This window comes from Delphinapterus leucas, chromosome 17, assembly GCF_059928025.1.
Source record: "Delphinapterus leucas isolate spDelLeu-1000000601 "Yukka" chromosome 17, BTC_Dleu_Yukka2, whole genome shotgun sequence".
Lineage (NCBI taxonomy): Eukaryota > Metazoa > Chordata > Mammalia > Artiodactyla > Monodontidae > Delphinapterus > Delphinapterus leucas.
Window position 1 is genome coordinate 85,624,387 of NC_143145.1, and position 17,141 is coordinate 85,641,527.

Here is a 17,141-nt window from a genome sequence, read left to right on the forward strand (position 1 = left end):
AAAGGAAGGAAAAAAATTATTTTGAATATAGTTTTAAAAAAATATGGAAAGCCCAGAGTATCAACTGATAAATCTAAGAATTAATAAAGGAGAAAGCTGATGAATTACAAAATAGAATTCTCATATATCAGTGTTCTAATATGTCTTATATTCTATTGTAGCTTTGACCACTTGGAAAATGTGTTTACAACATAGCATTCATAACAGCATCAAAAAATGTAATAATAATAAAACATCTGGGGGAGTTCCCTCGTGGCCTAGTGGATAGGATTCTGGGCTTTCACTGCTATGGCCCAGGTTCCGTCCCTGGTTGGGGAACTGAGATCCTGCAAGCTGCATGGCGCAGTGTAAAAAATAAAATGAAGTAAAATAAAACATCTAGGAATAAACTTTAGTATGCCAGGCAAACATATATTTTATGAATATAAAATGAAAGTGCTGTGTATCTGAAGAATCAATATTGAGGGAATTCCCTGGCAGTCCAGTGGTTAGGACTTGGTACTTCCACTGCAGGTAGCCTGGGTTTGATCCCTGGTCAGGGAACTGAGATCCCGCAAGCTGGGTGGCATGGCCAAAAAAAAAAAGAACCAATATTGAAAAAATTTGAGCTGTTTCCAAATCGTTCAGTAAGTTTGGTATTGTTCCAGCAAAAATCCCAGAATTAATTTCATTTTGGACGTCAAAAGTAATCTGGAAGAATAATTGCTAGAGCCTAACCAAGAAAAATTTTGGCAGGGTCAGGTACTGAAGGGTGTCTTGCCCTAACAGATATTAAGAAGTCACGTTAATTATAATGGGGTTGAACTTGTGCACAGATATGTCAGTGGGACTGTCTGGCAGTTGGCAAGTGGACCCATGTGTACACATAAATATCGTATGTGTGGTAAAAGGGGCTTTTTAAGTTAGTGAGAAATGGAACATTTAATAAATTCTATTATAGCATTTGACTAACATGAGAGGTTAATTTCAAATTAAAAAGATTTAGAAGGAAAAATAAACTCTAAAAATATTATAGAAAAATGTGATGAATTATAGCATGTCTGTTTGTGTCTTTGGATTGGGATGGCCTTTTTCATTGGTAAAATATACTAATTAATATAGAAACATATGATGCTAAAAGTGAACCTCCATGTCATCACCCCTTTCCCCCCATTATTCCTCAGGAAAAGCCAGTGTATCCTCTGCCGAAAGTTTGGTGAATATACTCCTAGATCTTTGTAAAACATAGCATACGTATAAATTTTATATAAATTTTTATAAGCATACATATAAATTTTGTTTTACAGATAAAAAGGATTATAGCATTCAAAAATGCTTTTCTTTTATGTAAAATGTGATTTCTGCTTGGGTGGATTTTATCATTACATTATAGGTGTCTTTCCATACAGTTTGTGTAGAAAGGGAAATTTTCATACAAGGTATTGAAGGGAGATCTGTGGAAGAAAACTGTTAGTGTGTTGATAATTCTGGCTTTATAAGTATGTAGAACCACTGAATGGCACAGACCCACAGTTTTGACATACGCGTGATGTAGGGACATTTGTTTTTTTCCCACATTGTGCTGAAGATGATAAGATTTTAAAATGGGCAAATGGATAAAGAACAAAAGTGGGCAGCTCGTGAACACAGACGTACATATGGCCAATTAAATATGTTTTAAATATTCAACCTTTTTAGTAGATAAGGAAATTCAAATTAAAATGGTATGGATTGCAGCAGTTGTCAAATATTTTAAAAGTTGGCAGTGTTTAGTGCTGCCAAGCTTGTAGGGAAAGGGGCTTGTGAGTCCTGGCAGGTGGGAGTGTGGACAGCAGCCCTTGTCCAGAGAGGTGTTCAGAGTGGTGTGTATAAGACAGACATAAACTAGAAATACTGCATTTCTAACAACAGGATTGGGTAACTGGATCGTGGTTTATCCATATATGAGATAGCAGGCATCTAATAAAGATACTGATATAGCTTATGTATTTACATGAAAAGTATTCAAAATTAAGGGGCAGAAAGTGGTTACAAAAGTGTATATTTTTACACACGTGTATACATATATTTAAATGTGTATAAATATACTGAGTTAACAGTGGTTTTGAATGTTAACAGTGGTTACCTTTTGGATGTAGGATTGTAGTTGGATGGTTTTCTACATGTTCTATAAATGTGTGTGTACACATATATAATTTATGTTCTAAGAATACAAAATAATTCTTTTGGGGGAAGAAAAAAGTGATGCTTTAAGACCAGGTTAAATTTCCAAACTAAAAGGTAAGATTCTTTTACTTTGATTAAGTCTAAAAGTTGCTTTAGAGTTTAGAAAGATATTTTTTGGAGAAATACCCGGGTGCAAGAGAACTTGTTGTTTAGTCTGAGCCCCAGACATTTCACGTGATTTTTGTTGTTGTTTTTTAATTTTTAAATTTTATTTTATTTTTTGGCCGCAGCAGGCGTTATGTGGGATCCTAGTTCCCTGACCAGTGATGGAACCCACACCCACTGCAGTGGAAGTACATGGTCCCCCACTGGACTGCCAGGGACCTCCCTCACGTGATTTTTGATGGGGTGTCCGTACCATGTGCTTTGTTCTTAAGCTGAGTATCAGCGGGGAAGTAGAACTCCCCTGGATTTCTCAGTGCTCCTGTAGGGCCAGCCTTTGTGAGACATGAAGATCGGGAATGTTCCCCTTCACTCGGGCTGTGAACTTTTACTGTTCATAGAGAATGAGGGTTAGATGCATAACCGTTTGTCTCAGGAAATTGCTCTGATCCAAAAGGACAGTAAAACTCTCCAGGCCTGGGAGCCACCCTAGATTGTAGGAGCCAGACACCCACAGGGCTCTCTGGGCCCTGGAGAGGCTGTATTTACATTTGAGAAGGTTAGGGTGAGAACCCTCATCTCCACGGAGTAAAGACTAGCTTCCCTTCTTTCTTGGCAGGCAGCCGAGGGGGAGGTGCCTCTTCTCTTGTTCTGTGATACAGCCTGGAAGTCTCTATGCAGAGGACGCTGACCTGGTTTTTTTTTTTTTTTTTTTTTGTGGTACACGGGCCTCTCACTGCTGTGGCCTCTCCCGTTGCGGAGCACAGGCTCCGGACGCGCAGGCTCAGCGGCCATGGCTCACGGGCCCAGCCACTCCGCGGCACGTGGAATCTTCCCGGACCGGGGCACGAACCCGTGTCCCCTGCATCGGCAGGCAGACTCTCAACCACTGCGCGGAGGGAAGCCCTGACCTGGCTTTCTGCTTTGTCCCCACGGGGTTGTGAACAGAATGCCTTCTGTTTAGCTCCGGATCAGGTTAATCAGGATGAATGACAAATACCATCACTGTCGACCCTAATTGCCCTCCTCGTTAGAGGAACAGTAAGTTTGGGGATGCATATTTTTCTTTGCCGGACTCTTAGGAAGAAGTTAGACCATGTTCGTCACAGAATTTAACTAGAGAAGGAAACTAATATAACCACAGTAGTATTACGCTTAATTTTGCTCCTGTCATATAAATGGAACTGTCTCTGATATAAAATTTACATGAAAAAAGTAAATTCTGATGTTATTACTCCTTCAGGTGCCGAGGCAACTGTATGAACCTCTAGTTATGCAGCTGATTCACTGGTTCACCAACAATAAGAAATTTGAGAGTCAGGACACTGTTGCCTTACTAGAAACAATACTGGTGAGTAATGGTTCCTGTCCTGCCATTCCCATCAACTGGTTATATGTGATCAATACTCAGAACTTTGAGAAAAGCTACCTGTCAAGGTATCAAAATGTAACATCTAGCTAGATTGGATCATCTTTTTTCTTTTGTTTTGGTGAGATGGCATTTAATGAACAAGGTGCTGTTTATTAAGGGATACTTTTAAATAGCTACAAGCAAATAGATGTTTTTGTTTTGTTCCTTTTGGGAGGATGGTTATAAATTTGACAGACTTCATCTACATTAAGGCTGTGTGTGTGTGCGTGTGTGTGTGTGTGTGTGTGTTGAGGGTGGAAAGGGTGAATAAGAATGTTCTTGGACTTCTATCAGAGTTGCAGTATCCTCTTTTTTTTTTTTTTTAACTATAGTATACTAGTTCAGAGTAAAAGGAATTTTTTGAGCTGGTCCTGTTTTCTCCTGCATTCAGATTCAGCAACTCAAAACCCCTAGACATCGCAGTTCACCGTGTACATAGAACTGTCCTGAGACAGCAGAGGTGGAATTGTTAGGGTGGGGTCACTGGCTCACTGCGGGCAGAGGCAGTGAGGTCGGCTAAAACCTTACTGTCTTTCCACACTGATTTGATTTTAATATTCTGAACTTGTGCAAATAACTACATTTGATTTCTTTAAATATCATCTTAATTGATATTTACCTATTATTTCAACCTGTACTTTTGTTTTGGCATATACTGACTTTGGAATCAAAATCCCCAGTTGAGGGACTTCCCTGGTGGTGCAGTGCTTAAGAATCCGCCTGCCAATGCAGGGGACACGGGTTCGAGCCCTGGTCCAGGAAGATCCCACATGCCGCAGAGCAGCTAAGCCCGTGTGCCACAACTACTGAGCCTGTGCTCTAGAGCCCACGAGCCACAACTACTGAGCCTGTGAGCCACAACTACTGAAGCCCGAGTGCCTAGAGCCCATGCTCTGCAACAAGAGAAGCCACCGCAACGAGAAGCCCGTGCGCCACGAGGAAGAGTAGCCCCTGCTTGCCACAACTAGAGAAAGCCCGCGCGCAGCAACAAAGACCCAACACGGCCAAAAATTGATAAATAAATTTTTTTAAAAAATGCCCAGTTGAACACATAGCAAGTTTGTGCAAACAAACATCCTTTAATCCCATGTTTTTGCAGACTGATTTGTTTGATTCTGTGGGTCACTTTCTGTTAAGTTTGAAATGAGGTGTGTCGTTGCATGTAGGACCACTATCCGTTGCAGTTTGCCCAGGCCAGCCCTGTTGTCCCTGTTGCCCCTGTTGTGTGTGTAGTTACTAACACAGCTCCTTTCCCTCTCAGAGGTTGCCTAACTGGCTGCCACTTGTTGGCAGTGGGAGTTACTGAACATTTGTAATTAGGATGATGACATCATTGTACCTGTGGTTTGATTCCCTGCAGTGTCTAGTGTGAATCCTGTCTATGACAGATCCATTTAATTAAATTTAACTTGTGGCTTATTTCATTCAGACGGATTTATTCTAATGTTTCTGTTCTGAAGTTTCTATCTTAGTTGTTCCTTTTCCCCTTTTGATCCTTGAAAGTAGCTTAAGTCAGAGCTTCAGGAAAAAACCAGGTGGGAATGGAAATGTAACATGAGAGGGTTTATGGAAAGAAAAGAAAAGGTGAAGGTGGAGGTGGAGGCTGGTGCACTCCAGTGCACTTGTGTCCCTGCTGTCCGCTCCTCTGCCCGTTTCCGCGGTGCATTACCATCACCTCCGTGAATTCTAATTTGCACTGTGATCAAAGATTTTGCATGTAGCAAGGAACCAGGCATGTTAGAAAGAATCCCCTTATTTCAGTTTCCGTGTACTTTCTCAAGTTAAACTTTTCCTTTGTGGATCTAAGAGAGAAACAAAAGCACTCAAATTTCCTTAGCTGTTTTTTCAAGTATTTAGAGACTGTGCCTTTCTGGAGACTGCTCTGATAGAAGGTTCTACTTTTAGAACCACATCTCTATGATTTTTCTTTGTGTAGCATTACAGTTTCCTTGAAACTTGCAAGGGTCTTACTCTATTTATCCTCAATAAGTAAAGCATTTCAGATAATGTTATGAGGTAGAATCAACAGAAGTTTTTAGGATATAATCGTGTTTCTTCAGGGGAAGGAAAGCCTGCTTTGTTGCTGTACAATTAAAGTATTCTCTTTTTTTCATGTATTTTTCAGTTTCTTAATTTGTTTAGAAGAAACTTTTCATTATGTCACAAGGAATTTGTTATTAGAGTCTAGATTCTAGACAGTCAGATTGGTTTGACTAGTGTCCGTTTTTTTCCTTAATAGTGCTCTAAATTAATTTTCGTAACATACTTCATTTATGCTCAGAGGCAGACCAAGGTGTTCAGTTGTCATTTTATGCTTTGTTTCAGGATGGAATTGTGGACCCCTTTGACAGTACTTTAAGAGATTTTTGTGGTCGGTGTATTCAAGAATTCCTCAAATGGTCCATTAAGCAGACAACACCGCAGCAGCAGGAAAACAGTCCAGTAAACACCAAATCACTTTTCAAGCGACTGTACAGCTTTGCACTTCACCCCAATGCTTTCAAGAGACTGGGAGCATCACTTGCTTTTAATAATATCTACAGGGAATTCAGGTACGTAAGTTACCTGACAGGGAAGAGTGTAAAGATCTTTAAATTTTCTTTTTTTTGTTTTTAAATATTTACTTTTTTTTTCTTTTTTTGGCTGTGTCGGGTCTTAGTTGCAGCAAATGGGATCTTTGTTTGGGCCTGTGGGATCTTTTCGTTACGGCATGCGGTCTAAGATCTTTAAATATTCAATAGTGATTTTGTAAAGTGACTCACTGTTTATGTATCCATGTAGTCATATATCAAGCATTTAGTAAATAGTTAACATGCTGGATGCTGTGCTATTTTCTGGGGATTAAATAATGAATTAAAATGATGTTTGCGTTCAAGAAGAGGCTCAGAACGTGTTGATCTACATTGAAGCATAATAGCACACAGTCTGGAAAGTGCAACAAAAGCCATAGTACACAGTCTTTTGAAGCACAGAAGAGGAGTGTCTGACATGGCTTGAGTAGGTTAGGGGAGGTTTCCTGTACCTCCTGGCCTCCTGTTCCATTTATACTTGGGATGAGGCTTAGGGGATGAGTGGAAACTGGCCCAAGCATTTCAGGTCAGAGGGACAGGGCAGAGATAAGAGGACAGTATGTAAGGAGATGAAGTCATTTTCTACTCCTTGCTGTGGAGTTTGAGGTTTGGAAGGGAGCGAAATGAGACTGGCCAGGAGCCTCTCTTTGTGGAATTAAGATGTGAAGGCCACTTCCAGAGACAGCAAGTCCTGGATAGTGGGAGCAGGGAGCGGCACGGTTAGACTCCTCCCCAAATTCGCCTGCCAGTAGCTGTGTGGGGAGTGGGTCTGAGGGCCAGGACACCAGTGACAGGGTGGTTTCACAGTCCAAGGACAAGATAGTCCCTGACCTAAGGTTGTAGTAGTGTTTGTTCGTTTGTTCATTTAGTACTGTTTGCTAGGTCAGACTGTTATGTGCCAGGCATCATGCCGAATGCTGGAGATACAAAGATGTAGCCCTTCGTGAGGGCTGCATTTTAAAAAGACAGGTAGATAATATTCAACCAATCACAAAGATAAAGGTAAAATCTGTAGCTGGAATTAGTGCTTTTAAGTAGCGGTACAGGGAATTCCCTGGCGGTCCAGTGGTTAGGACACTGCACTTTCATTGCCTGCTGCCCGGGTTCAATTCCTGGTCAGGGAACTAAGATCCCACTACTGTGCAGCATGGGAAAAAAAAAATTAAGTAGTGGTACATGATTACTAAGGAACCTTATAATGAGGAATCTGACCTCATTTGGTCAGAATAGCTTCTCTCAGGAATTGGCAGTTGGGATAGTGATGAGGGGAGCAGTTGTGAAAATAAGGTGATGGATGGATGATGGAGGGATGGATGATGGATGGAGAGGTAGGTGGATGATAAGTAGATAGATTTTAGATGGATGGATAGATCGGTGGTAGATGGATAGAGAGAGGATAGCTCGATGGATAGGAATCTGTCTCTGCATGTGTGTGGGCATGTGCACGTTTGTATGAAAATAGACTGGAGGGCTTCCCTGGTGGCGCAGTGGTTGGGGGTCCGCCTGCTGATGCAGGGGGCGTGGGTTCATGCCCCGGTCTGGGGGGATCCTGCCTGCTGCGGAGCGACGGGGCCCGTGGCCGCTGGGCCTGCGTATCCGGAGCCTGTGCTCCGCGGCAGCGGGGGGCAGGCCGCAGCGGTGAGGGGCCCGCGTGCCGCAAAGAAAAAAAAAAATCGACTGGAGTTTGAAGCCACTGTGTTGATTTTTTTAGTTGAGGTATAGTTGATGTAAAATGTATGTTTCAGGTGTACAGTGTAGTGATTCACAATTTTTAAAGGTTATGCTCCATTTATAGTTATTATAAAATATTGGCTGTTTTCCTGTGCTGTACATTATATCCTTGTTGCTTATCTGTTTTATGCATAGTAGTTTGTGTCTCTAAGTCCCCTACCCCTATTTTGCCCCTCCTCCTTCCCTCTGGTAACCACTAATTTGTTCTTTATATCTGTAAGTCTGGTTCTGTTTTGTTATATACATATGTTTGTTTTATTTTTTAGAGTTCTCATACAAGTGGTATCATACAGTATTCATCTGGTGTATTTCACTAAGCATAATACTCTGTAGGTCCATCCATGTAGCTGCAAATGGAATTATTTTCATTCTTTTTTATGGCTGAGTAACATTCATTGTATATATTTACCACATCTTTTATTTATTTATTTCTTCGGCCTGACCAGGGATCTAACCTGTGCCCCCTGCAGTGGAAGCATGGAGTCCTAACCACTGGACTGCCGGGGAAGTCCCTTACCACATCGTCTTTATCCATTCATCTGTTGATGGACACTTAGGTTGTTTCCATGTCTTGGCATTTGTGAATAGTGCTGCTGTGAGCAGTGGGTGCATGTAGTTTTTCAAATAAGTGTTTTTGGGTTTTTTGGATAAATACCCAGGAGTGGAATTGCTGGGCTGGATGGTAGCTCTGTGTTTAGTTTTTTGAGGAACCTCCACACTGTTCTCCGCAGTGGCTGCACTAATTTACGTTCCCACGCACAGCGCATGAGGCGCACTTTTCTCCACATCCTCGCCAGTACTTGTTATTTGCGGTCTTTTTGGTGATAGTCATCTGCCACGTGTGAGGTGATGTCTCATTGTGGTTTTGATTGTACTTCCCTGATGATTAACCATGTTGTGCATCTTTTCATGTGCCTGTTGGCTATCTGTGTATCTTCTTTGCAAAAATGTCTATTCAGGTCTTTGCTTTTTGATACTGAGCTGTTGGAGCTGTTTGTATATTTTGGATATTAGCCCTATATTCATCTTATCATTTGCAGATATTTCCTCCCGTTCAGTAGGTTGTCGTTTTGTTGATGGTTTCCTTTGCTGTGCAGAAGTTTTTGGGTTTAATTAGGCCTCCTTTGTTTCTTTTTGCTTTTGTTTTCTTTGCTTTAGGAGACAGAAAATATTGCTACAATTTATGTCAGAGAGTGTTCTGTCTGTGTTTTCTTCTAGGAGTTTTAAGGTTTCCAGTCGTACGCTTAGGTGTTTAATCCATTTTGAGTTTATTTTTTTGTATGCCGTTAGAGAATGAATGTTCTAATTTCATTCTTCTACGTGTAGCTGTCCGGTTTTCCCAGCACAAGTTATTGAAGAGACTGTCTTTTCTGCATTGTATATTCTTGCCTCCTTTGTCATAGATTAATTGACCATAAGTGCGTGGGCTTATTTCTGGGCTCTCTGCTCTGTTCCATTGATCTATACATCTGTTTTGTGCTAATACCATGCTGTTTTGATTACCGTACAGTATAGTTTGAAGTCAGGGAGCGTGATTCCTCCAGCTCTGTTATTCTTTCTCAAGATTGTTTTGGCTATTTGGCATCTTTTGTATTTCCATACAAAATTTAAAATTATTCTAGTTCTGTGAAAAATGCCCTTGGTATTTTGATACGTTTTTTCCTTTTAGTTTTTTAAATTGTGAAACCTGTGTGTATAGAAGAATGTTTAAAAACATGTAAAACTGTCACTATTTGCAGATGACATGTTATTACAGATAGAAAACCCTAAAGACTCCACCAATAAAACTGTTAGAACTAATAAACTCAGTAAAATTGCAGGATACAAAATCAGTATACAAAAGTCTGTTGCCTGTCTATGTACTCATAATGAACAATCAGAAATTGAAATTAAGAAAACAATCTCAGGACTTCCCCAGTGGCACAGTGGTTAAGAATCCGCCTGCCAATGCAGGGGACATGGGTTTGAGCCCTGGTCTGGGAAGATCCCACATGCTGCGGAGCAACTAAGCCTGTGCGCCACAACTACTGAGCTTGTGCTCTAGAGCCCGTGAGCCACAGCTACTGAAGCCTGTGTGCTCTAGGGCCTGCGTGCTGTAACCACTGAAGCCTGCACGCCTACAGCCTGTGCTCTGCAACAAGAGAAGCCACTGCAATGAGAAGCCTGCGCACCGCAACAGAGAATGGTCCCTGCTCACCGCAACTAGAGAAAGCCCATGCCCAGCAACAAAGAAGACCCAACGCAACCAAAAAAAAAGAAAAAGATAACAATCTCATTTACAGCTGTATCAAGAGGAATAAGATACCTAGGGATAAATTTAACCAAGGGGGTGAAAGACCTGTACACTGACAACTGTAAGACATTGATGACAAAAATTGAAGAAGACACAAATAAATAGATATTCTGTGCTCATGGATTGGAAGAATTAATATTGTTAAAATTTCCACACTACCCAAAGCAATCTTCAGATTGAGTGCAATCCCTATCAAAATTCCAATGGCTTTTTTCACAGAAATAGGGCAAACAGTCCTAAAATTTGTATGGAACCACAAAGACCCTGAAAAGTCAAAGCAATCCTGAAAAAGAACAGGAAGCATCACGCTTCCTGATTTCCAACTACTATACAAAGTTATAGTAATCAAAACAACATGGTGTTGGCAGAAATACAGTCACATAGATCATTGGAACAGAACAGAATGCCCAGAAATAAATCCACACACTTATGGTCAATTAATTTTATGACAGAGGAGCCAGGAATACACAGTGGAGAAAGACAGCCTCTTCAATAAATGGTGTTGCGAGAACTGGACCCCTGTCTTACACCATTCACAAAAACTAACTCAAAATGGAGTAAAGATTTGAACGTAAGACCTGAAACCATAAAACTCCTAGAAGAAAACATAGGTGGTAAGCTCCCTGACATAGGTCTTAGGGATGATTTTTTGAATCTGACACCAAAAGCAAAAATAAACAAGTGGGATTACATCCAACTAAAAACTTCTGCACAGCAAATGGTCAACAAAATGAAAAGGCAACCTACTGAATGGGAGAATATAGTTGCAAATCATATATCTAATAAAGGGTTAATATCCAAAATAGAGAGCTCAATGGCAAAAAATCTGATTAGAAAAATGAGCAGAATATCTGACAAGACATTTTCCCAAAAAAGACATAGAAATGGCCAACAGGTACGTGAAAAGATGCTTAACATCACTAATCATCAGGGAAATGCAGATTAAAACCACAATGAGGTATCACCTCATACTGGTCAGAATGGCCGTCATCAAAAAGTCTACAAATACCAAATGCTAGTGAGGGTGTGGAGAAAAGGGAACCCTCGTGCACTGTTGACGGGAATGTAAATTCGTGTAGCCACTGTGGAAAATAGTGTGGAGGTTCCTCAAAAAATTAAAAATAGAACTACCATACAATCTGGCAATTCCACCCCTGGGTATTTATCCGAAGAAAATGAAAACACTAATTTGAGAAGATTTATGCACCCCCATGTTCATTGCAGCATTATTTGTAATAGCCAAGACATGGAAGCAACCTAAGTGCCTATTGAGAGATGAATGGATATAGAATATCTAACACACACACACACACACACACACACACACACACACACACAATGGAATATTACTCAGCCATAAAAAAGAAGAAGATCTTGCCATTTGTGACAACATGGATGGACCTAGAGGGCATTATGCTAAGTGAGATAAGTCAGACGGAATAAGACAAATACTGTATGATCTCACTTATATATGAAATTGTAAACAACAACAGAAAACAAACAAGCTCATAGATACAGAGAACAGATTGGTGGTTGCTAAAGCCAGGGCTGGGGGCTCAGAGAAATGGGTGAAGGGGATCAAAAGCTACACATTTTAAGTTATAAAAGCAGTCAGTCCTGGTGGAGTAATGCACTGCGTGATGACTACAGTTAATAACACTGTACCCTACACATGGAAGTTGCAGAGGGAGAAGATGTTAAAAGTGCTTATCACAAGGTACAACGTTTTGTAAGTAGGTGTGGTGACTGATGTTGCCCAGGCTTGCGGTGATGGTTTTGTAGCATGTACAAATAGCGAACTGCTACGTTGTGCACCTGAAACTGACGCAACGTATGTCAGTTATGCCTCAATCTGAAAGCCCTAAAATGTGTAAAGTTTGTATAATAATAATAGTAACAGAAGTTCCCGCATATTGACCACCTAGGTTTAGAAATGGAGCGTTATCAGTATTTTAGATCCACCCTGCCCTAAGTTCATCCTTCTCCTGACCTGGAAGTCACTTGTTCCCTTGCTTTGCTGCTTTGCTTCATTCTCTGTATATTGGTATGCACCCTGATCGGTGTGCTCTTGGTTTTGGAAGGCAGCTGTTAGACACAGACATGGCCAGGGAAGGTGGGGTCAGTGTTTTCGCTGTCAGGTGAAGGATCCTGGGAAACGGCTGAACAGAGACTGGCTTCAGCTTCTCAGAGGACAGGAGCCTGGTCCAAGGAATTAGGTTGACAAAGTCCATCGTTAGTCCTGGGAAGCCGAGCTCTCTAGAAATGTGTGAAGTGGACCCACAACTGACATTGGGGAGAAGTACCGTCCAAGAATGTGGACTGCCCTTTAGTTTCTGCTTCTGAGACCCCAGTGGCCTGACTTGGGTGTCAGGAGCAGGTCAGAGCAGAATTCTCTCGTGGGGTCAGTGAGCGCAGTCGACAGTCCAGGCTGAACCTGGGCTGGAGGGCAGCGTCACGCAGGGGGTCGTTGGGCCTGGCTCCTTTGGGTCTGTCGGGGTGGAGAGCTCCTCTCCGCCCCGCTCACCCACCCTGTCTGACCCGACTGTGCGCCCGTGCGCTCCCCTCTCCGTCCTGTTGGGCCTTGTTGCCTTTCCCCTGTTGCCGTCTTTCTCGGACGCTCGGATTTGCTGGACTACATTCCGGGTGGCTTTGAGAAATGATGCCCGAGGGAACCGTGTTCGAGGGATTGTGTGTTGAGTGATGTAAGTACAAGTTCGGGTGCGTCCATCCTGCAAGCTTGTGAACTGTTTTGGAGAGCTTTCCTTGGGGATCGTGGATTTGGAGTATCATTTGGTCATGTCATTTCCTCCTTGCTACTTCAAGTGGTTTTGGCATCTAAGATACAAGCAACTGTAGCCAGCCTGGGACTCTGACCCCAACCCCACCTTCTATGGTCTGGCCTCACGTCGCTCTTCCAGGTGAGCCTTGGCCCCTCGCTCTGACTCCTGTGCTGCATCCGCCTTCGTGGCCCACAGCGCGATGCCCTTTAGTGTCAGTGTCACATCTGGGTGTGTGGTGGGGTGTCGTGGTGGACACTTGGAGCTTGTGGGTCCCCTTCTAGGATTCAAATTTTAAAAATTAGGGTGATATTCCTCCCAAACCAAACAGCGGTGTGCGGTCCTGTTCTCAGTTCCCCCCACCCTCCAGTGCCTGCTGGTTCCTCACTCTGGTCCTGTTTCAGGAAATCACCACCTCAGGGGTGGAGCAGTGACCCTGCACTTGGTCACACAGCTAGAGCACCCATGAGCCTTAGTGCCCCTGCCTGGCGTTGTGTGCTTAATCATTCACTGTCCTGTGTCACTGAGGAATAGATTTTCCAGGGAGAGGCTGGGCTGTGCCTGTGGCCTACCCATGAGTGTGACGTCAGTGGTTGGTCCACAGATATTGGTGGTCCAGGTAGTTGTTCACGTGTGGCAGATATGCTTGTAAAAGGCCCAGAGATGACTGTTGATGTTAACTTACTTTTGGATAGGTAGAGAACTTTTTTTTTTTTTAATTTATTTATTTTTGCTGTGTTGGGTTTCAGTTTCTGTGCGAGGGCTTTCTCTAGTTGTGGCAAGCGGGGGCCACTCTTCATCACAGCGCGCGGGCCTCTCACTATCGCGGCCTCTCCCGTTGCGCAGCACAGGCTCCAGACGCACAGGCTAAGTAGTTGTGGCTCACGGGCCTAGTTGCTCCGCGGCACGTGGGATCCTCCCAGACCAGGGCCCGAACCCGCGTCCCCTGCATTAGCAGGCAGACCCTCAACCACTGTGCCACCAGGGAAGCCCCGGTAGAGAACTTTTGAAATTCCATTATTTAAAAAAATGTGGACGTAGTACCAGGTCTTCTTTTCTGCTACATGTAATTTTGATGAGGTGTGTGGAGTGTGGTCAGAACAGTGGCTTTAGGTTTTAGGTTATGTGCTGTGAGCAGGTCCACAGGTGAGGAGGGTGCTTGTAATAGTAAAAAAGCCTGTGCCTCTTGGGTCTGTTTTTGACCAGGTTTTCTTCTTTCAGAAGTGTTTTAGGTTTTATGTTTTAAAAAATTTGCGGCATTTTTAAAGACAAATTTCATTAAGGTATGTATTCTTTAATAACATAACTTTTTCCCTTCATTGTTTCTGTTTTATTGTCTTCTCAGATAAGGCTCAGTATTCTTTATTTTTCAGGGAGGAAGAGTCTCTGGTAGAACAGTTTGTGTTTGAAGCCTTGGTTACATACGTGGAAAGCCTGGCCTTAGCACATGCGGATGAGAGGTCCTTGGGTAGGTCCCATTCAGGCTCTCTGTGTGTGCGCAGCGAGTCTGTCCATGCGGGGGCCTGGGTCACCCCCTCGTAAGGTGCTGTCTTCTCCTCACATCCCCGTTTAGGGTGATAAGTGAAGGGGAGGTGGGGCCCTCTGCTGCCTCAAACCCGCTTGTTACAAGAGGCTTCAGTGCCTCCTCTACGACTCGCCGTGTCCCCTGGCATCCACTCAGCTTGACCCCTGGTTGGTCAGGGATCCTGGCCAGGGCAGGTGGGGCAGCCCTGCTGTGAAGCTCCAGTGAAAGTGCACGGCTGACACGAGCTAAAGAAAGCTGGCCCTTGTCTCTGAATTCACTAATGACAGCTAGAAGGTAGAAAGTAGGTTTCCTTACAGAATTGTAATAAGACTATTTTGACAGTAACTAAGACGTCATTTTAAAATGCTAAGTCAGAAATATGCTGAAGTGGCAAAGAGAGTAATAAATGATCGTCTTTGCAGTTAACTTCTGTCCAGAAGCTGTCGGGACTACCCAGGAGTTCTGGGGCTGGAAAACTTCCTGGCATCTCCCCGCTCAGTCTGCAGGGCGTCTGGCCCGGGGCGCGTGGACCCTGATGTGGCTCTCGCAGCGGGTGCCGTGGAGACCCCCTCTCACTTGCCAAATGGTGGTGTCTCTCATTTTTTGACAGATTGAAGCTCTGTTGTCCTCCATGGTGATAGCCCTACTCATGAGCAAAAACACTTAAAATTCAGTCCTGCCGTCAGCCATCATTAGCTTAAAATTGCCTTATCTTGACATCATATATAGGGGAATTTTCTCAACCAGTGAAATTTTACTCTTTTAAAATCACTGCCATAGTTAAAAGGCGTAGATGAAATTTTACTCTTTAAAAAATCACTGCCATAGTTAAAAAGTGTAGAAAGAAAACTTCCTTGGTAGCAGAGGTCAAAATAGGCTGTGTGAGGCCCCTTTCCTGAATAACCCTAGACGCCTGTAGATGGTTTTACTATTTTATTTCTCTTCTTCTCCTGCAGTGGCTGTATTATTAACTGTAATATAGTTTAACCTACATGAGAAAAGTGTGGGTCAAGGAACTGACCCCTTGAAATAATAGCCTTCAGTGGGGTGCACGGGCTCTGGCCTGCTTTGTGGGTTTTGTAACACCTGCAGAGCTCTTCCATCTCAGACCTGTATGCAAGGCTGTGCCTTGCTGTCCTGCGATCTTAAACATGGTTTTGTATTTGGATGTGCAGTGTTGTATTTTGAGGGATGAAAAATACTCTTTTGTAAAATCACCTTTTTAATTTCAAAACTAGGCCAATAAGCTTGTAGTACTACTTTGTTAATGATGATCAGCTGTAGATCTCCTTCAGCAATCTCTGTTTGTGTTGAGAGCAGGTACAGTTCAGCAGTGCTGCGATGCTATCGATCACCTGGGGCGCATCGTCGAGAAGAAGCACGTTTCTTTAAACAAAGCAAAAAAGCGACGCTGTCCCCGGTAGGTGATGTTGCTTCCTTTTTCTTTTTCTTTCCCCCGAACATAAAACTAATTCTCAGTTAACACAGGAGAATCTAGGAGGAATTTGTGGAAGTATAAAGAGTCAATTTTCCAAAGTAACTTAAAAGCTTTATGTTTGAAAGTGCTTTGTTTAAGGTGTCATCTTGGTTGGGATAGTGGATACAATTTGAAAATCAGTTTTGTAACTGAGACATTTGTCTGCACTAATTTTGAATACGAATTTGGTGTGGAATTATTTGCTTGGAATATGTATGAGCTGTTTGTTATGGAGTAGATTTGAAATGTAAGAACTAAAATATTGAAATAGTAGGATTTTGACAGAATGAGGTTACAGATTATGAAATAAAGCCACTCAAAACCAAGGCTGGCTTATTGCCCAGTGGTTTCCAGTCTTTGCTCCCATTTCCATCCCGGCAAGGTCTCTTTCTCAGACGGGGTGCGGGTGTGCCATGCCTCTTCCCCCAGGTCTGTGCAGGGGTCTGGGGGCTCTGGTGTCTGCTGGCGCCCACCACTCTGCAGAAGCATAGCCTGTAGACTGGACATTAATACTCCCTCTGTGGTTTTAAAATTGATTCTTCCAGATTCTGCCGCGAGTATGACATCTCTCCAGGTCATTCATGCTCACACTTGAGCAGTAGAATTACCTTGGGGTCTGGTTACATACAGTACAGGTCGCTGGGCCTTGCTCTGGAATTGGCTTCAGTAGGTTTAGGGTGGGGCTGAGAATTTGCCTTTCTGCCAAGCTAATACTGATGTAGCTGGTCCAGGGACCACAGTTTGAGAAGCACTACTTCAGAACCTAAACCCCCTTTCAGTTTACAGTGCATTGAAAAGGGAACATGCAAAGACTTGGTGCTGATCTTTTAAGAAATGCTTTTTAATTTTCCCTCAATTAAAAAAATAAAAGGTAAGCAGCATTTAGGACCTATTTCACCTGTGACGTTTTGATTGTATTCTAATGATAATACACTAAAAATAAATTGAATGCCTTCAAATATGGTTTCTACATGTATCAGGGTAGCAAAATTGAATTTATGGTTTTTAGACTCTGGGGTCAGCTAAATGCTGAATGTTGGAGTGTGAATA

General features: G+C 42.7%; 1 protein-coding gene across 5 annotated transcripts in view; it reads left to right on the plus strand.

Moving 5' to 3' along the window:
* Positions 1 to 17,141, plus strand: part of PRKDC (protein kinase, DNA-activated, catalytic subunit) — a 165,728-nt gene that overhangs the window by 40,626 nt on the left and 107,961 nt on the right. For 3 of the 5 annotated variants that reach the window (XM_022556817.3, XM_022556820.3, XM_022556819.3), the window contains exons 26-29: positions 3,551 to 3,658; positions 6,044 to 6,270; positions 14,463 to 14,557; positions 15,932 to 16,034. In XM_022556817.3, coding sequence (XP_022412525.1) covers positions 3,551 to 3,658; positions 6,044 to 6,270; positions 14,463 to 14,557; positions 15,932 to 16,034 — 533 coding nt within the window. The remainder of the gene's footprint in view (positions 1 to 3,550; positions 3,659 to 6,043; positions 6,271 to 14,462; positions 14,558 to 15,931; positions 16,035 to 17,141) is intronic. The other 2 variants (XM_022556821.3, XM_022556818.3) reach the window with 1 other exon arrangement.